The 20,263-nt window shown below is 36.1% G+C and overlaps 2 protein-coding genes across 4 annotated transcripts; one reads left to right on the plus strand and one right to left on the minus strand.

The window, feature by feature from the left end:
• Positions 1-263: 263 nt before the first annotated feature.
• Positions 264-10,919, plus strand: LOC139965282 (aurora kinase C-like). Of its 2 annotated transcripts, none has more exons than XM_071967488.1 (9): positions 264-519; positions 1,858-1,921; positions 2,653-2,903; positions 4,075-4,266; positions 5,066-5,204; positions 5,624-5,772; positions 6,657-6,831; positions 7,206-7,262; positions 8,129-10,919. In XM_071967488.1, exons 2-9 carry the CDS (start codon positions 1,892-1,894, stop codon positions 8,231-8,233), a joined length of 1,098 nt encoding a protein of 365 aa, XP_071823589.1. In that variant the 5' UTR covers positions 264-519; positions 1,858-1,891; the 3' UTR covers positions 8,234-10,919. The 2 variants fall into 2 exon arrangements, with proteins under 2 accessions (XP_071823589.1, XP_071823590.1); XM_071967489.1 differs by lacking the exon at positions 264-519 and adding an exon at positions 579-717.
• On the minus strand, positions 10,476-20,206 carry LOC139965284 (uncharacterized). Of its 2 annotated transcripts, none has more exons than XM_071967492.1 (3): positions 19,768-20,206; positions 16,078-16,892; positions 10,476-13,568 (listed from the first exon to the last, which is right to left on the minus strand). In XM_071967492.1, exons 2-3 carry the CDS (start codon positions 16,827-16,829, stop codon positions 13,349-13,351), a joined length of 972 nt encoding a protein of 323 aa, XP_071823593.1. In that variant the 5' UTR covers positions 16,830-16,892; positions 19,768-20,206; the 3' UTR covers positions 10,476-13,348. The 2 variants fall into 2 exon arrangements, with proteins under 2 accessions (XP_071823593.1, XP_071823594.1); XM_071967493.1 differs by having other exon boundaries at positions 13,425-13,568; positions 16,200-16,892; positions 19,768-20,203.
• Between the last annotated feature and the right edge of the window lie 57 nt (positions 20,207-20,263).

Raw genomic sequence — 20,263 nt, forward strand, 5'->3', positions numbered from 1 at the left:
CCATGTGACTGGATCACATGATCGTTCCAATGCTCTCGGATATAAAAATACTGCAAAAGTGGTTAATCTGCGTTCCAAAATGTTTCAGAAAGTATTTTCATAAAAATTACTCTCATTATGTGTGTTGATTGTTTGGTTAATTTATGAGAGTGTAACAACAATTGTTTGTATATATCTGAAACTCTAGCAAACGTATGAAGTGGGTTAAAATTACTAATGAATATTCATATTTTAGTAACCAATCAGTACAAAGGATGTTGGCTTTAAATTTAAAAGACACAAAACTTGAAGCATACCCTTCACTGTACGGAGGCTGCGATCAAAAGTTTCACATTTCACTCTTTGTTGGATCAAATCTGTCATTCCTAGACGTTCTTATTTAGAAATTCCTGTAGATTTCATCAAAGTTAATCATATTGTTACTCTTGCAAGATATTGCTGAACTTATTTCGAGGGAAACGCAAACAGATTTGAAACGTTCATCGGCTCATGCCAAATCAACCTTAGCCTAGGCCTAAAGTGAGTTGAAAGAGCCTAACGTACAATTCTATTCATATCACTTACATCTTACCGTACACGGTGTAGGCTAGTCATCAAATCCAGTTTAAGCCTAATTAACGTTAGGCATTGTCAGCATTGAAATTAGCAAGCCCTTGACTAGGTTTTAAACTAACTTTGGGTGCCGAGAGAGTGGAGACTATTGTATTCGGCAGCCAAGTAAGTTAAGCCTTATGATGTTGTTTTCTCTCAATCTAGGATAGGCTAGTCCTAGGCTAGCTTGAATCACTGCAACCTGAACTAAGTTATGCCTGGCTTATTTAAGTTTGTATTATGAATGTTATTACAATACCCTTAATATCTTCTCTTTTTATGTTTTTTTTTTTATATTAAAATATATGGGAAGGTACAACAAGTAAGCCTAGCCTATCCTATGTTTGATTAGCATATCCAGCCTTTCAAGTTTTAGAAGGTCTTTTCCTCATAATCTTAGGCAGTTACCCAAGCTCAAGTGGATTAAAGTGCTTCTCCACCACTGTGGATTAGACTCCAGCCAAGAAGAAAAATAAGAAACAGCACAGATAGTCTGTTCAAGTAAATGTCAATTGTTTTATATTAAACTAATATCCTTTCCAGTTTCCACCATGATTTTGCCTCCAATATAGAGAAGGTCTCACTCTCAGTAACCACCCAAACTTAAAAAGTAATAATAATTCTTTTCCACTGTGACTTCGGCTCCAGCACAGAAGTATAAGCATATAAGAATCATCATTAACCACAGCATCTCCAGCAAGAATATCTTGTTTGACAAGATATCATTGCATTATCAAATGTTCTGTCAATAACTCATCTAAAAATGAGCAGTCTCTCTCCCACTGTTACTACTACTCCAGAAAAAGGTTCCAGTACAGTATGTGGTAGTAATAAGAATAATAATTTCCCACAGAGACGTTGATTGCCGGCAAACAGTAAAGTGCTTCACCACCGTGGACTCCAGCAAAAAGGCTGCTCATGTGTACACCAGTGTGCTACACTTTAAAGGCCTGCCTTTGATATAATTTTTGAGATTAATACAACAACAAATAAATGCAAAAGTGCAGGGTTTTATATGTATACTCCAATGGTATGGTCATTTAACACAGAAGGTCCTTTTTAATCAAGAGCATATACATAATTTTTTTAGGTTAGATTGAGCTTCTGGAAATATCTTCTTTAAAAGATATAGATCTAGTCTTTTCATATTTAAAGATGTCTAGCCAGATGGCTTATGTGACAAATTTCATTTTTGGCCATATTTTGTGGATTCCATTTGCTCTGTAACTTTAACAGCATTTAAAAGATGTTTTTTTCTGTTTGCAGTTTCACTGGTGCTGGTGATTTCTTGAAGTGCAAAATGACCACTAGGCAGCCAATGGATATGAAGGTTTGTAGCCTGTTGGATTCATTGAACTAAATAAATTCACCCATTGAAATATTCAACCAACTTAACCAAAGCAAGAAATGTTCAAAGATTTTTGTTTTTTTATCCTTGCTCTCTACAATGTTTATAATGTTGTCGAAAGTGGCATAATTAGCCAACCTTTCTTTTCTTTAAGTTCCAGCCAATATTTTCTCAACAGTTAATTTCAATGATGACTAATACCTGATCTATATGCCAGGAAACTGTAAAAGTTTATAGATCTATATGCTTTCTATTACAGAAACAGTTTTTATTTTCCTGCATTTTGAGTATCTCTTGTGCAACTTGTGCTAGTAGTAATGAGAAACTTTAAAGTCAAGTATATAGTTTGTTTGTCAAAGCATGAATAATGATGCCAAAAAAAAATTGGTCATATGAAAGAAAGAACTGCTTTTTAGTTTTGTATGGTACTATGGTTCCTAGAATGGAAGAGAGGATGATTGTTGACTTCAAGCTGTTGCATGCAGGCTTTAAAAAAAGTTGCATGAAGACACTCTATCACTAGGCTTTGATGTTTTTGTTAGGATATGTACAGTACAACACTGTAATTACCAGTTGAGTATATCAGTATGTTTTCTGTCAACCGTTTTAGTATTGATGACTGTCGAAAGACTAATTCTAGTTTTTTATTTAGTAAACTTATTAAAGATAAATTTTTCGTAAATTTAAACATAAAATGTGTATTCTTCTTACAGGCTCCATCTACCAACCGAACCCACCCAACAGGTCCACAACGAGTGCTCATGTCATCTTCTGGGGCAAACTCCTCGGGCAATCATGTACCTGGCAAACATGTGTTGCAAACAGCACCTGCTAATGCCAAGGCACACCTGAGAACAGCTGGGGTTACACCCTTGTCACACAGGGATGTACCTTCCAAGGAGAACAAAGACCCACGGCAAAGATCACAACAACAGGCTACTAAAAGAAAACCCAATGCGCCAAGGTAAGATAAAACTGTTGGTTTTACTCAGTATTTTTCCTTCCTCTAGTCCAGGTGCAACGGTTCCAACTCGTTTCTTTTGAACCTTTAGCAAATTCCGATATAGTCCCACCCACATGGAGTAATATTAAGTGTTGAAATGAAAGTTTGTGTACCTCAACTTTTTGAAGGCTCTAGGCTGTCTCTTGTAAACTAATATGGTTTCTCTTTACAAAACCACTTGTGTAGAAAATTGCCAATTTTTAATTTTGCAATATGATACCGGAACAAGTTGTTTTGAAGGCCATTCGTACAGGCTCGGGGCGATTACATCTGAATGTAATCGATTACAATTACTTGAGAATGTATGATTTCGATTACGATTACAGCCTAAAGTTGAAGTAATCGATTACGATTACATTGTAATGTAATCATGATTACATTGTGGTTACTTGCACAATCCTCTGCATATCTGTTTAATATAACTCTCTGCCGGGAAATAGGGCAATGAAATAGGGCAAAGGAAGGGCATTTTACAGTATATACGGACACAATTGTGGAAGTATATCTACAATTCCTACCAGGCATTACACATTTATGCCTTAACACGTTTAAGATGTGTAACCCATAAGTCCAGTAAAAAATACAATTTAAACAGACAATTAAACAGACAACCAGTTGTGTATGCAAAAGGATTGTGAACGCTGAGAGGCAGCATTGAACAGAATAATTCAGGTGATAAAAAATCCTTGAATATGGCGATCAAATCCCCAGTACTTCTTAGTATAAGTTTATTGTGCTAGAGAATTCTAGAAGCAGGAACACTTCTTTGGTCACACTAAAAGCCAATAGTAAGAATTAGTTTTAATCATTTCTACTAATTTTGCCCTTCTCATTCAAATTTCACTGTAATCATAAATGTTATACGATTACGATTACTTTGCCCTTGTAATCGATTACGATTACTTTGTAATTTTCACAAAAGTAATCGATTACGATTACGATTACTTCAAAAAATGTAATCGATTGTAATCGATTACGATTACCCCAAGCCTGCATTCATATCTCTGACTGTGCCTCTCCTCCCCCCCCCCCCTGATGAAAATGGTTTATTAATACTTCCAACTAGCAATTTACAACATTGCAAGAATTGAAATAGGACTAGAGTTGTCTTTTTTTTTGTATTTTATAACAGATCAAACTGGAGCCTCAAAGACTTTGACATAGGCAGACCATTAGGCAAAGGAAAGTTTGGTAACGTTTACTTGGCCAGAGAGAAGCAGACGGAATTCATTGTAGCTTTGAAAGTTTTATTCAAGTCACAATTACAGAAGTGTCAAGTAGAACACCAGTTGAGGAGAGAAATAGAAATACAATCTCATTTAAGGTAAGGTTGAACAAAACCGTCACAGAACGGGTTAATTCATAGATGCAGGAACAAGCATTGCAATTATCTTGAGCTGTACTTGTCATACATTGAACAGAAGGAAACAAACGTCTAGAGCACAGTTACAGTAGCTCTCTATACAGTATATAAATAATGCTGTACAATAGCTGGTGTGCTCAAAATCCATTCTTTTGCCAAGTAGTGTTTCTGTTTGAATGAAAGATGCTATTATTATACCCCACAAATTTTATTTTATTTTGTTATTCATTAAAGTTTATGGCTAACTTTACTGTTCATGGTCTGTTAGAACCTACTCAAGATCCTTAATGAAAGAGAATGTGGCTACAAAATTATGGATAGTGTACAGGGCAGTATGTATGTTAAATTATCATTACAAGTATATCTTATTAGCTCTCACTGATCCATCAGTACAATTTGCCACAAACATGAAGCAGGTAGTAAATATATGGTCCAGTATTTTACTTGAGTACTACTAACTTATTTGGTCATTCCTAAAGTCCATTTGTGTCTTTTTGTGGTTCACAGAGCCACAAACATCTACATGTATTAATGCAAATCTAACTTTAAATCAGGAAAATCGATACAAATGATTTTCATAGTGTCAGTTTCAGGTGTTTGGATTGTGCCAACTCTGTGAATTAAGTCAATGTTGTCAATATTCTGTCATGGAAGCAAACTCATTTTTGTGTGAACAAATGGAGACAAATAACTTGGTAATTAATTATTGGGATTTCTATCTATCGTTCATCCAATTACTTTTCCTTTTCTGTTTTTGCAGGCATCAACACATATTAAGACTATACGGATATTTTCACGACGAGACTCGGATATACCTTATTCTGGAGTATGCACCTAAAGGAGAAGTGTACAAGAACCTGCAGAAATGTCGTCGCTATGACGACGCCACGGCAGCCAAAGTAAGTTTCTTCTTATTTTCATTTTTAAACCTACTGCATGCATTGGAAAATAGCCAAACAAGTATTGAAAGTTGAAACTGCATTTTGCATTGGATGGTGACAAGTAGCTTCATTCTCACAACGAATTTTGTAGTATTTTAGCCCACAAATAAGAACTTTAGGTACTTAATGCTTCAGGAAATTAAGATGTTCAGTGAGAAATTTTGTAAATGAAACTCTCCCGTTGCTAAAAGATTTTCTGGAGTGAAATGGACAAAATGAGACATTGTTCCATAATTAGTTCATTTCAGCTTATGCAATAGATAGGAAGATTCGGCATTAAAGTTAATAGCAAATGTTCATAAATTAGGACTCGTATATGTTTGTCAAACCATGAGCAAGAATTCACTGCTGAACGGTCTAGTCTCTGTCTCTTTCAGTACATGGGCCAGCTCGCTGAAGCACTGAAGTATTGTCACTCTCGAAAAGTCATTCATCGAGATATTAAGCCAGAGAACCTTCTCCTTGGAATCACCGGAGATATCAAAATAGCTGATTTCGGTTGGTCTGTCCATGCCCCATCCTCTAGGTATGTATTCTCTCTCTTAACGTCTGTCGCATTCAAATCGGTCATTGCATGATGGTATACATGTGAAAAAAGTACTCCAACAGATGTTAGACTTTCAAGAAATGTAAGGTGAAACTAATATCTGTCTATATTTGCCATGTTATCTATATTAGATTAGATCAACTTTATTAAACCACAAAGGTAATTGCATGCTCGTATAAAACAGGATATGAGATACAAACATTAAAGTAAGAAGACCTAAAACATACAGTATCAATTGTAAGAATATGAAAACATAAGACATTTTAAAACAGGATATGAGATACAAACATTAAAATATGATAACCTAAAACGAACAGTATCAAACAAATTGTAAGAATATGAAAGCATAAGACATTTTAAAACAGGATATGAGATACAATTATTAAAATATGAAAACCTAAAACGAACAGTATCAAACAAATTGTAAGAATATGAAAACATAAGACATTTTAAAACATGAAGTAACACAATATACAAAGCTCATGACAATGGCAAGAGAGTACAGTCGGAACAGAAGAAACAGCCAGACGAGATCTAACGTTGAAAGTCTCCATTATAAAGTTTGATGCATCGTGTAATGAATGAGGAAGAATGTCGATTCGTATGAGACTGAGGTAGCCGCCTCTTCCACTTCTAGGAATAACCGCTCTGTCGAAATATTGATGGAGTGGGTGGTTATCATCGCTCATGATTCTATCTGTTTTCACTCTGTATTTAAATTTGTCATTAGATCGTGTTATATACTGTTATAACTGTGGGGAGATCAGGCAGGCAGCATCAGCAGAAATGTGGAATGAAGTACATGTAATAACTGGCAAATAGAATAGCTTTATAGATTATTTACCTCCTTGCTTTGAAAACAGGCGTACCACTATGTGTGGAACTTTGGACTATCTACCCCCCGAGATGGTTGAAGGAAAGTCTCACGATGAGAAAGTGGATTTATGGAGCCTTGGAGTTCTCTGCTACGAGTTTTTAGTCGGCAAGCCACCGTTTGAGACGGCCAGCAATACAGAAACTTACAGAAAAATTACTAAAGTAAGTCACTGGTCTCTGGAGACTTTCTGTTTTTATTTTCCATTTTTGCACCGTTTTATGGAATTAAAATTTAAACATAAAAGTGAAAAGTAAACAGCATCCAATTGTTAGTTGCGTACACAATTTCTCAGTGTTACTGGCTTACAGACACTTGTAGCAAACTTGCTGAGCAGTAATATTAGAGAAAATTCAAAATTTTCAATGATACAACCAATCATTTTTCAATAAATTTATGTAGTTTAATTGCTTTTATATGCACTACATCAGATTGCTCCTTGTGCAGTGTCAGAAAAAGAATGTTTCTATTCCGTCTTTTTTCTTTTAATGAATTCTGAAGTTGTAAAATGGATTCCTTTTTTCTTAATTTTACACAGGTGGATTACACATTTCCAAGTTATGTATCAGAGGGTGCCAGAGATCTGATCCGGAAGGTAAGCCCCATAGACTGATGTTACTACATCTTGAAGGGCGTAAACTGCAAAAGTTATGGGGATTATCTCATGATGTGCCAACATGCACACCTCACTTGCTATGAGTTTGATATTTTCATGATACTGAAAAATCACCTACTAAAAATTCAGATTATTAGCTTGACTAGTCAAGTTTATTTTTCAAAAAATTAAGACCAGTTGACAAAAATTTTATGTCTGATTTGTTCTTTGCATAAATGTGGTCAGTACCGCAATAAAAAAGTTTGTGTTTGGCGACCAAATTCTCTGACCTAAATGGAATTATAAAGCAGTCGCTAATTTGTTTTGAGCAAAACACCCAAGTATTTTGGTAAAATTAACGAAAAAATTTAAAAAAAAAAGCTGCTGTATTTTCAATTATTGATAAATGTCATTGGAATTTGTTAAACAGAAATTGCAACAATTGAAAGGAATTTCAGAGATCATTGTATTTTGCCCGAATATATTTTCAACTCGTTTCGGGTGAACTCCTCAAAAAGATACAATATTCAATACACATTCTTGCCTTCTAGTCAAATCCTGATATATTTTCTTCCTGGAATTGAAATGATCCTGTCACAGAATTTCTCTTTTACCATAAGTTTTAACGGCCAGTTAAGCAATTTGTAAAACATGAAGTCAATATTAAATTAAAACAAACAGTTTTCTGAAGTGCGTTCCTGTTGGTGACTTGCCCAGCTTTGCAATTCTTGTTTATCATAAACTTTGATCTGCAAGCTTGAGTGGATTCTTTCTCTGTTTAAGTACTCTACTGCTCAGATGTAAACTAGGCTTCCAATAATCAGTGTCTTCATGTCTTTTGATTTTGATTTCCATATATTCGACAGCTCCTGGTTCACAATCCATCCAAGAGATTGACTATGGAGGGTATCTGTCATCACAGCTGGGTGATGCAGCACTCTCGACCAAAACAGGCCGTGAAGAAATCGTGATCAAACAGATTCAATTTATATCTAGTGTGTGTAAGGAGATTGGATTCAGAGAGAGTGCGCAGAGTTTTGTGCCCAGATGCATATTCAAAGAACATTCCAAGCACACAGGCGGGGACTCGCACCTTCTATGTCAATATAAACTTCAGATAATCATACCTGGAGGTGAGATAAGTCTGTCGTACAAGAGGATAAAAGTTCCCAACCGAGGTATATCATTTTTTTTACTAGTGTCGTGGAGAAGTGACCATGCTGCTTTTTGGTAGTCAGTAAACACTTGTTTGTACATATGATGCAACCATCTTTTGCTGACTTATTATCCATCATAACAGCAAAATTGTTGCATTGATGGTATCCATTCGGTGATTGATTATGTTCAAGTTTTTTTTCTTTCTTTTTATATTCTGTAAGGAATTTTGTTTGTAAAAGATTTAGTTTATTGATAATGAGTTTGACCGAAAAAGTGTTTTCAAATTAAGATTACCAGGTTTTCAAAGACCTCATTAACACTTGATGTAGCTTGAGACAGATTTTTTTTCAGGGGGTGGGGGGGGGGGGAAGTGGTATGCTTTGTATAAGATCAAATGTTTTTTAATTCTTGAATCAGTACCGTATATAACATGATAAGGTTAAACGTGGATATCCTTCTGTCCTCACACAGTTAGGTTTATAAAGTTATCAAAACCAAGTAGGGTTCATTCTATATTTGGATTATATATGTACCAAGCATGATCACCTTTAAAGTGAAATATTTTCAGTTAAAAGCTGGCTCTTCAGAAGCTTCCATCAAAGTGCCGGATTGTAGTCCTTATGCACAGGAAAGTAGTTTCTCTGTAAGAGCATAAACTGATATTAAAAGTATCTAAAGTTACAACTCTGTGTCTTGTGAATAATTCAGAGCTTTTTACAAAAAAAATCGGTATTCTGTAGCGCAATTGTCACATCCATTTCATGATATATCTTTTGGTGGGATAAGAGTAAAGAGTATCTTGAATTTTTTAAAGTTTTTGCTACATTTTCACTGTGATATTTGCAGTCTTGAGAGTACCCCAAGGTAACTTCAAAGATAGAGATGAATTTTGTGAAAGTTATTTTCCTCATTTACATATTAATACACAGACATGGATAGTTTCTACTTATTTTTCCATTTCATTAAAGTTTTGTATTTCTTTCTTTCGCATTATGAGTATATTTTCTTTTGGATGTCCTTCTGTGTATATAACATTATCTGGACTTTATTACGGTTACCTTCCTGTGTGATGTTTATTTTGGGATCACTCGCGACGAGGTCCAAAGGTTGATAAAGTTATATTACTTGTGAGTTGTACCTACATTTATTTTCCATTCTTTTTAAGACTTTCAAGCTGGAGTCCACGGTAAAGTTGGTAAAGTGTCTTCATTTACAGAAAGAGACAAGATTCCTGATAATCTAAGACCACCCACTCTGTTAAAAAACATTTACAGCATAAGATTGTGAACAAAGGGACTTCAAACAGTATGGCTTGTTTTGTATAATTAAACAATGATTACCATGTTAATCCAGGACTAGTTACATGGATTTGAAACTTTTGGATCGCAAAATGCAAAATACAGTTTTCATAGACATATTTTTCTTTATCTAAGTTAACAATTACTTGCTGAAATGTTTTTTTTTTGGTTTTTGTCAATTACTGATAAGAATTCTCTGAACTGAATACCGCATAACAATATCTATAAGAAAGTAGTTTACAGTAAGCAGTTCCCAAAGGTTATGCTTACTAGTTTATTAGTATTGCATAGCCTAATGGATTGAAGGTGTGTACGTAGGTCATAACAATGCTAAAATGCTCCGCTTTTGTTCTGAATATCCATCCATCTTGAAGTTAAACTGTACTTTACTGCATTGTGTGTTCGTTACAGTGATTAACGTTACAGTCTTAAAAATGGTCACCAACATCAAAATAGAATGCACCATGGTAGTTTGGTTGTAAAGGACATCTAGTCACATTTAGAATGAATGCGGGCCTAGTCTAAGACAAAGTTGACAGGTTCAAATGATCTTTTGACAATCTTAAAGTTCAAGTCTCTCTTTTTATTGTGTTTCTTGGAAAAATACAGGTAACTATTCTTTTAACTGGAACATTTATCCTCAATTTTCTTGATCATGAAAACTGAAAAATATTTTCTAGTTGTTAGTTAAGGATTAAATATTGGGTACAATGAACACTCTTCAAACTGTCCTGATTTTTTTGGAGGGCGGTGGGAGGGAGATGGGTAGAAGAGAGTAAGTTTAGCAAAGCTCTGTTTCTTGGTATAACACAAAACAGGTAACGCAACCTCAGAATACCACAAACTGCATTGAAATCACCATGGAGATTTGATATAGATAATTAACTATAGATCAAATGTGAAATATTGTTGTATGGAAAGTGTGTGATATGATTCAAGTTTGAGTAAGAATTTTTAATAACAATAAAGCTTGGGGAGAGGATAAAGTGTTTAGGGAAATTTCAACCACTAGTTCAACAATCCATAAAACTTGTCACTTTTGATGTCACTTTTGATGTTGCTGGTTGCCTAAGTGTGTATAGTAATGTTAAAGTTACATGTCAAAGGGTAAATGCCAAACAAGAAAAAAAAAATTATTAGTGCAGTTTTTGTACATATGTTCAATAACAAAATAAAAATGCTCACATAACTACCTTAGAAATTTGCTTCTTGTGTTTCCAGATTCTTGTGTGTTTTTCAATTTATTTCCCTGGTTAGCTACTGAGAATAGGAATAGGATTCTACTAACAGAACTGTCTAGACTGGTGCTAACACATGTCATACTGCAATTGTATAGTTTGTTACTCGAACATTGCCATTTAGTATGGCATACATTGAAACCAGAAGTAAACTATGAAAGATCTAGAAAAACATGGCCTAATTTTGTCCACCCCTTCTCAACAAAATGTAGTGTTCCATGAGGTTGCTAATTCACCCTGCCCCCCCCCCCCCCAGCTTTGGTTTGTATTTTATTTGTGACTATAGTTTCAGATTAAAGGTAGCTAAAATCGTTCTATTTCATCTCACCTTTTGCGGTAAAAGAAATTACATTGTTTGCACACAAAGGGATGCACTGCTAGCACTGTTGTCCGAATGTACAACACTTGGAATACGGAGTTTGGGATATACCATGAAAAAATAGCTGAGGTTGTGGGGAAACATGTAAGCATAGAACACTAAATTATAGCAGTAAAATAACAACTTCAGATAACTGATTTCATTCATTCCTTGTATTTTAATATCACCAGCCCAGTGGGCATGACTACTGAATAAGGCAACTATATGGTGTATAAGAACATAATTGAATAAATAACATATATTACATTCGGAAATGAAACTTGAATCAAACAGTATTTCAATTTGTCAATTCCCAAGTCTGATTGCCCACATCATCATTCCCCCCACTAGCCACCACCAACCCTCCCCCACTAGCCACCACCAACCCCCTCCCACCACAAAATCCTCTATTACTCAAATCTTAGACTTAACTAGACATTACAGTGTGACCATGGGGCGTACTGGGGTACAAATTTATACTGTCTCTGCGCTGGGGGCCTTAAAAAAAAGCCGCAGACGAACATAGCACCCTTTTGAGACCAAGAAGAAATTGGCACTGCAGTCTGGCTGGGCCTTGGAATGCCTTAGACCCAGCAGTACACAGGTTCCAAATCAGTTAATCGGTAGGCCAATCCACCTATCTGTTTTGCATAAAAAGCATTTCATCTTCGTGAACTCAATTTAGAAAAAATTGTCAAGTCTAGAATAAGTTAGAGCAATTCAAGATCACTTACAACACACTATTATTGCTGATCAATTTGCTGACTGAAATCTAGCATAACTTAACCCTGGCTGGTTAATATTACAGTTAGTTAATAATATTACAGTACTGTCTGACAAATATTGTCTGAGATAAAAAGGAAATAAAAAAAGAACATTTGCCAATCAATTTTGGATACGTTTTCAATCACTGTGAAGCATTTGCAAAACGTTGTAAAAAGAAAGGGAGACAAGAAAACTTACAGTTCTAGTCTCCTAAATTGAAAACAGCAGTTGTTTTGACACTTCAATTACATGTGGGGGTCGAGGGTGTGTGAGTGAGGGAATGAATTTCCATATGGGGTAGCATGTCATACTGTATACATAAAAGGATTATTGTTTTAGTATTATCTTTCATCATTATGTTTAACAAACATTTATTCTAATTTTCTTTTCTGTTTTGGGTGTATATACCCCCCCCCCCCGCCCCGAGTCCATTTTTCTCCACACAATTAGGTTAACAAATACAAAGGTAGTCCTGGCCTAGAAATTCAGGTTACTTTCACTGGCTAACTGCCATAGGACATTGCCCATGTCAGTAGTGAAATAAGCCCCTTGCATTTTTCTGCCAGTAGCCATTAAAAATATAAACACATGATTAGTTGAGGGTAACAATTGCATGATTTCTCTACCAATCATAAGCCCTGGATTACTGCTTCTCATCACTAAACATTTAATGTACTCCTCCCATAAACCTGTAAAGTATTCCACAATTCAAGAAAATGCCGGTGGAAACTTGATTTTAGCCAGTTGACATTTTAAGCACTTACACTTTATAGCCAGTGGAGAAAATTGTGAAATTCATTCTTGCTAAAGTCCAATTCAATCCACATTTTAATAATATCTCAACTTTCTCTTTGCTCACATGACTAAAAGAGTCATCATATTTCATGTACACTAATTGTGAACTCGTATTAAGTAAACAACAAATCTATGTGATATAATTTCTGTTGTATCTTGATATGACTGTTTAAACTCTCACACATTTTATAGTCAGTTATTATGGAATTCATTGTTGCCAAAGTTCAATTCAATCCACAGTTGAATAATATCTCAAATTTCTCTTTGACTCATTTGACTAATTAGAGTTATGATATTGGCATATGTACACTAATTGTGAACTGGTATTAAGTAAACAACAAATCTATGTGATGTAATTTCTGTTGTATCTTGATATGACTGTTTAAAACTCTCACACATGTTATGTGAACTAAATAATGGAGTTACAACTCACACCTCTTCTTTTTTTACAGCTGATTCAATACCTCTATCAAATCAAGATTTGGCAGCCTTTTTCAATTTTAGAAATCCGACTGATCGTAAATATCTAACAATGAAAGGAGTGCAGGTTAACGTGACGGCAATTCGAACAGGAGCAAACACTTTGTGGACACCGTACGCGACTACAAATGTGCTGGCCCCTGCGGCTAGCTTGGATGAGATGATATCCTCCCCAAAGTGTAGCATCTTCAGCAAGCTTTTGACATCAAGCCCACTGTGAGAGAAACAAAAGAAGTAAAACGGGGGTAAAGGATGACATAATATTTGAGAGGTAGTGATGTGTTCCTTCATCCAAAACTCTCTCCATGTTTGGTCTGCTATGTAACCAAAGCTACCAAGAATTCCTTAAATAAAATTACAGTTGATGACACAAAGAAACCTCATACATATTTCTTTACCCCAAATGAAGACAAACGAGCAAGTAATACATAATTCCATTCGTTTTGTAAAGTTTTGTCTTTCATAATAACATGTAAAAAATTTAATTTCCTCATCATCATAGGTGTTATCTTCAAAAATGAAATATCCACATGTCACTTGTCATTTAGCCTCTGAAGAAGATCCTGCTAGGATCGAAACGTCAGGCCAACTTACTTTTCCACATAAAAACATGTAATAAGCAAACTAGAATATTTCAAAATCTGTCAGTTTGCACTTCAAATTATCTGAAAAGAAACTTAATTACACATACCATTAATGTAGTATATATTTGTGGTATGTTTATTAGTAAGAAATGTGGATATTTCATTATTGAAAATAACACTGATGATGATGACCTTAAATTTTAAGTCAGCTCTACTGTCTGGTATATGATGTCCAGAATAAGGACTTCCTAAGAAGAATCTTTCCCAAAATTTTGCACAGAAAACTACGACTGTCTAAATAAAGTACAGTAGTTGAATGTCACAGCCATGGTGAAATTAATGTGAGAATTGGGACAATTTCAAATGTTTCTTTTTTTTTCTCTCTCAACCTGTAAAACCAATAATGACATGCTCTGATGTAGGCAGCATTGCTAAGTGTACAAACTGTGCAAGATTCTATGACCTGAACAAATGATTTTAGCTAAAGATGCAAAGTTTTCAAACTGCTCGCGAATACAACCTTTTCATATACATGCGAAATAACAAAACAGTATGTGACGTAGATGGAAACACTCAGTGATGTTGTTGTAATTCTTCATTAAGCATTAATAAATTAAAATGACAAAGAGAATTTAAAATGTTAAAAGAAACTTGAGCAAAAGCTGCATTTGATATTGAAACTGTTAAACTGAATAATCAACAGGGTATGAACTATGAAGAGCTCCTAAAATGGCATGACCTGCTTTTAACATTGTTTACTGCCATAACAACAATTAATGAGGATGGAAGTAGTGCCAAATAACAACAGCATGACAATCTAATATGTGTTTCTTAAAAAACCAGAGAAAGTTTATGAACTAGAATGGTTTAAACATATGGATTCCATGGCATAAATAGTGGAATCTCTAAGAAATCTGACATCTGAAGATTCCCTTCTTGAATTATCATGCTATAAATACCTTTTTTTATTGTTTAACCTCTGCTGACCTCCAAACGAACTTTTTACCTTCACACAAAACAATAGGGTTCACCCTCCTAAATAAAAGACCTCAACAACCAAAAGTATATATAATCAATCCACATTTCCCAGCTTGAGATATACTCTCTTCAAAGTTACTATGTTGAGCTCTGCTAATCTCAGAATAAAGCATGAATACATATTTTTTTTTAAAGTTTGTATTACTGAAGTTGATTTTATTTTGTGTTTATGTGTTATGTTATAAAGTTTATGTTATTAAAGTTTATGTTACTGTTTCATAACCTTATTTCCCTCTCCACAAGTTCTATAGCGAAATTCCATACTGACTAGATACACAATTTTACTTCTACTCCAAGGTAGGGGGTACTGTAATTAGTATCAACTTTCAGCCCACTGTTTATATGCAAATCAAGTTAAGATGGGTATATCTGCTACTGTATGAAAGGGTGATTGATTAGGCTCAGCAACAATATGTAGTTTGAACAGTAACAAGATTTCTTTAAAAAAAAATGAAGCATCCATTGTGATATTAAAGCGAAAACCATTATGCGAGGAAGTGAGTTTGACGGTGAGAGAAGTTGAATACACAGCTGCAAACAATTTCAACAATAATGTATATCCATCGTGCAAAAGAATTGCTCTTATTAATTATTCAAATTTCACGGTGAATTTTCTACATTATGTAATGTCATTCAAATGCATATATGCCATGGGAACCTGCAAGGTTAAAAGCACATTTGTTGCACACTGTAGTGTCCCAGGGTAGTACTGTTTGAATGGTGCACACTTTGGTGTATTGCTGTGACAAGTCACCAATGGTTAACTGTAGTAAAGTGAGCAGGCCTTAGCCTAATAGACAAGACTGTAAACCTAAAATTGTTTTAGTTGTTTAAGTAGTAGAAATTTAGGTAAGAATTATCTAAGCATAACTAGGATGGTTTGGTGAGGTAACATGTGCATTGGTAATGCTCCATCACATTACAAACATGGATCAAACTATAGTTAATACAACCAGCTATTTAATTTCAACACTTCCCTACAAAAAGCATGATTTCATGACTCTCAAAAGGGAATAGTTACCTGCCAAAGAAAAAATGGAAAGACAAAAAATATGATAAAGAGCAAATTATGAGTGTATGTTTTTTTTGTGGTTACTTCACCTTGAAACTGCCAGATAAAAGCCTCCAAGTGACATGAGCGATATGCAGACATGAAATATAATGACTGTTGAACCGTAATCTCTAACTGCCAGCTTTAGACGTTGCCTTTGTGTCAGACTCACCTGACCATCAGGTGCAGCACTTGAACTATAGGAACGCCCACTAGACCCTTGGGCCACATCGGCCATCGCCAACTTGCCAAACATGGAGTTCGTCCGGCAGTATTTGGTACTCCCAGGAAGGCAGGTTCCTTGCAGGATACATGCAATATCTTCCGACCACAACTGGTGTGCTGTTTGTCTTCCGCTGTTTTTGGCTCCCTCTAGCGAAAAGTGTCTACTCACGTCGGAACTCGCCGTGTTTGGTAGGAATGGTCTGAGGGTGTGGAATGAACTTCTCTGAGTGCTGAGGGAACTCTGATTAATGTCATACAGGGAGGGTTTACCAAACATGGAGTTTGTACGGCAGTACCTGGTACTACCTGGCATGCAACTGCCCTGGAGTATGCAGGCCATATCTTCCGACCATGGTTCGTATGCACCGAAAGGCGCTTTTCCCTGCCGACTGTGCAAACATCTACTACCTGTGGATGGCCGGGTATATTCTGTTCCCAAGAACTGAGTGGGTTCTCTTTGTTGAGCAACTTGCCCAGATGTGGCTGACCCCACTAAAGGTTTATACATCAGTTGACTGAAACAGTTGGGTTTCACAGTGACTCTGATAGCATTGAGGCTCATTTGAACCACAGCCATTTTTGTTGTATTTTTTCTCTTTTGGATACCTAATTAAACTTTTGTTAAGTTTCAAGATATTGCCTGTGGAAAATAAGAAAAAAGACAAAGCGTTTAAGACTGTATTATTAGTCGAGTTTTCCGACAAGCAGAATCACTTGCAGACTGTAATAAGGTCATAAGAATTTATGAACAAGCAGTAACTATTAATAATGGACTGAGGAACAAATGAAACCATCAATATTTATATCCTTGTAGGATCATTCCAGAATCTTCACCAACTTTAAATACTTTGGACAAACATGTTTGTTAAATAAAGATAAAATGTATTTCCATATTCCAACTTTTTGTCTGACTGTGACATCATATGAAATTTCTTTCCAAACCCTATATACTGTAGTCATCCAACGATAATTGAACAGTGTGCAAAACAAGATATTGCAGTCAAGCCATCAGAACGGAAATTTGATACTATTCTGGACTAAGAAGGTTACATTATCATAATGCCATGCAGACACAGATTGTTAAGACCACAGCTTGTTTAGCAGTGGCGGAGATTTCTTGTCAGAAGTGGGGGGGTTGCAGGCCATTGATGAAATAAAAAGTCATAACTGCTGGCTCACTATCTAAGTGGAGTGCCACCACAAGTTGGCGCGAAGTGCACAAGAATTTTTAGGCAAATATTGCCTCCCAGATTGCAGTAAATGGCATTGCCCAAGCCTTGAAAAGCTGCATTTAACCAGGGGCGTATGAAGGATTTTCTAACCCGGGGGCGCGTATTACTATCTAAGCGGAGCGCCACCATTGGTTGGCGCGCAGCGTACAAGCAAATTTCTGGTTTTGGTACCCCCAGATCACCGGAAATGGCACTTCTCGGGCTTGAAACTGACCAACCATATGTACACTTTTGCCTGAGAACCAAGTTTTTTCCAAATACTTTTTCTCTCATCTATAACCTTTTTGAAGATTGTCACCAGTCACACATCATGTTCGACTTCATCACATATCCTGTGGATCATTGCTTTTGTAGGTGATTCTTCATCGCGGCCCACAATATCCGTCAGCCCCACTATTCAGAATTTGAAAATTCACAATTCTCGTGAATAAATTCACTTCAAAACATACCCATAATGTTGCACAAGATATCATCTATGGACAACCGATATAGAAAAACCTCCTTCAAACCCTAACAGACGGGTCAAAATTGCACGAGTATGATGAAGTATGATGAAGAATGTTGGTTAGGGAATTTTCGAAAATTCAGACGGCTACTAAAAAATTTTGTTGAAGGAAATAAAAATATACCAGATATTTCCGAAACCGAACATTACACACATCGACAGTTTTGAGCATGGGCGCAGATCAGTCTTGGATAATGGTGGGGACGCGTGTCTGTTCTATGACACTATCTAAGCGGAGCGCGTCCATGGGTTCGCGCGTAGCGTACGATTTTTTTGGGCAAATATACCTCCCAGATCGCCAGAAATAACACTTCCCAGACCTAATGATGCTCCTAAACCTCCTTAAGTTTTAGATCTCATGGCTTAGAAATTTAGTTTGGAGAAATACATGGGCGTCTGCAGAAAGAAAATCAGGGGACAAATAATCCAAGTAGACTTTTGTATATACGATGGGTCTGGTGTCCTCTCCCAGAAAACAAATATAGACTGCCGCAAATGCGATTTCCGTCCTATATTTAACAACTGGATAAAATACAATAAAATGAGAACTGCTGCATGTCATTTGCACAATGCTGGATCAAACTGCGCCAAAGTTCAATACAGGGGAACTTGAAATGCAGCTATTGGTCAAGACAAATTGGTGGGGACACGGTATATCATGTCCCCACTACTGAAAAAGTTGGTGGGGACGCGTCCCGCTGTCCTCACCAGGATCTGCGCCCATGGTTTGGAGGCTGTTTATCGTGGAACGCCATTTTCATGCTCACTGATATGATGTGATATCTGCTGTTTGCTTTACAAATTCGAATAATTTTGTCACTGTTCCTCTTTCTCTTCCCGTTTTCTTGCCGTAGTTTCTACTCCATCCTTTTCTCTCTTTCTTCTTTTTCTTTTCCTTCCTTCACCTCGTTGAAGTTGGCAAGTGTATACAGTTCCAAAGCTATTCAACAGCAAAACGTTATTTGTGTATGTCTGTTGTGGGGTGAAGTTAGCGCTATGAGCTACAAGTTCCAATGCGCAAGGTGGGGGAAAGGGGCTAGAAATAATGTGTGGGTCAATTCTAACTCGGTTTTCTGTCGTTAATTGTTGATGTAGCCTACCAGGTAAAAGGTTGAAATGACTTTAACAATTTCAAATTTAATAATTTGATTTATTATGCCATTTGGAGCACATAACATAGGCTATAACAGAACATTACTGGCAAAAACTAGGGGGGGTTGATTGTGTGGGCCAACCCCCCCTCTTCAAAAAGTGGGGGGGTTAAAACCCCCCCAACCCCCCCTGTTTCTCCGCCACTGTTGTTTAGTGCCCAACCAATTGACAGCACCTGCACTTAATTCAAAGGTTAAAATTGGCATTTTGATCAACAGTTAGCAATGTTCATCAAAATGACAATCATGACCGTTGCTTCACTGCACTGTTTGTATGACAGACATCTTTTTGCCCTTGTAAATTAACTACAGATCACAAATCCTTTGGGGACTAGATCAGATAAGCCTACATGTCTGTGTCATGATGAGGTTAATGGTTGGTGAGCGATTTACTGTACACTGTTTACACATTTGGCACATGATCTTAGCCAAAACGCCAAGAAGTGTTTCTTACATACAGTTATTAGTCTAACTCTTTAATTCCAAGATCGGCCTAACCAACTAGTACTACAACTTATAAAGTTCATTAACTTAGTTCATTGCATAGGATTAGGTAGTTTATCAAGTTAGGAATTGTAAGCTACAGTACTAAGTTCTATGAAATGAAATACATGTTAGACAACTTACAGATCCCCTTTTCCAGTTTGAGTCTACTGAATTATCACTTCAGCTTCAGAGTGGTAGCACTTACTAGGCTGGCTTACGTCCGAAGTTTTGGATTGCAAAGCCTCGAATGACTTTGGATTTCTAAGTTCGGGTTAAGATAAAATAATGCAGTGTCATGTATCAAATTTGCTGTTGCAAGATGTATGTTAGATCATGCCATTACTTCGTGATGATGATAATCAATATTATAAAACAAAATAGATAATCATGTAGCTAATTTGCTGGGAATGAAAATGCTATTCCCAAAAGTGTTAAGATTTAAGAGCGTATTGCAATAATATCAACTCCACAAAACTGTTATTTTGCAGGGTATTTTTTATTCGAGTATATTCTCAGTAATGATCTGAAGAGTCCGTCGGCACAGTTTTCCCAAGTTTCGACCAAACAGTTCCCAATGTTTGGTTATCGTATAGCATTTTCACGTATTATTGAACGGTTACATTCAGTACCTTCTTCG

Source organism: Apostichopus japonicus, chromosome 3 (genome assembly GCF_037975245.1).
Source record: "Apostichopus japonicus isolate 1M-3 chromosome 3, ASM3797524v1, whole genome shotgun sequence".
Lineage (NCBI taxonomy): Eukaryota > Metazoa > Echinodermata > Holothuroidea > Aspidochirotida > Stichopodidae > Apostichopus > Apostichopus japonicus.

Bases quoted from the DNA above. Each gene is read 5' to 3' on its own strand.
- LOC139965282 (XM_071967488.1), top strand. From the start codon at position 1,892: ATGACCACTAGGCAGCCAATGGATATGAAG. The intron at 5,205-5,623 runs GTAAGTTTCTTC...TGTCTCTTTCAG, and splicing joins ACGACGCCACGGCAGCCAAA to TACATGGGCCAGCTCGCTGA. The intron at 6,832-7,205 runs GTAAGTCACTGG...AATTTTACACAG, and splicing joins CTTACAGAAAAATTACTAAA to GTGGATTACACATTTCCAAG.
- LOC139965284 (XM_071967492.1), bottom strand. From the start codon at position 16,829: ATGGCTGTGGTTCAAATGAGCCTCAATGCTATCAGAGTCACTGTGAAA. The intron at 13,569-16,077 runs GTGAAGTAACCA...TTTCTCTCACAG, and splicing joins TTTTATCTGGCAGTTTCAAG to TGGGCTTGATGTCAAAAGCT.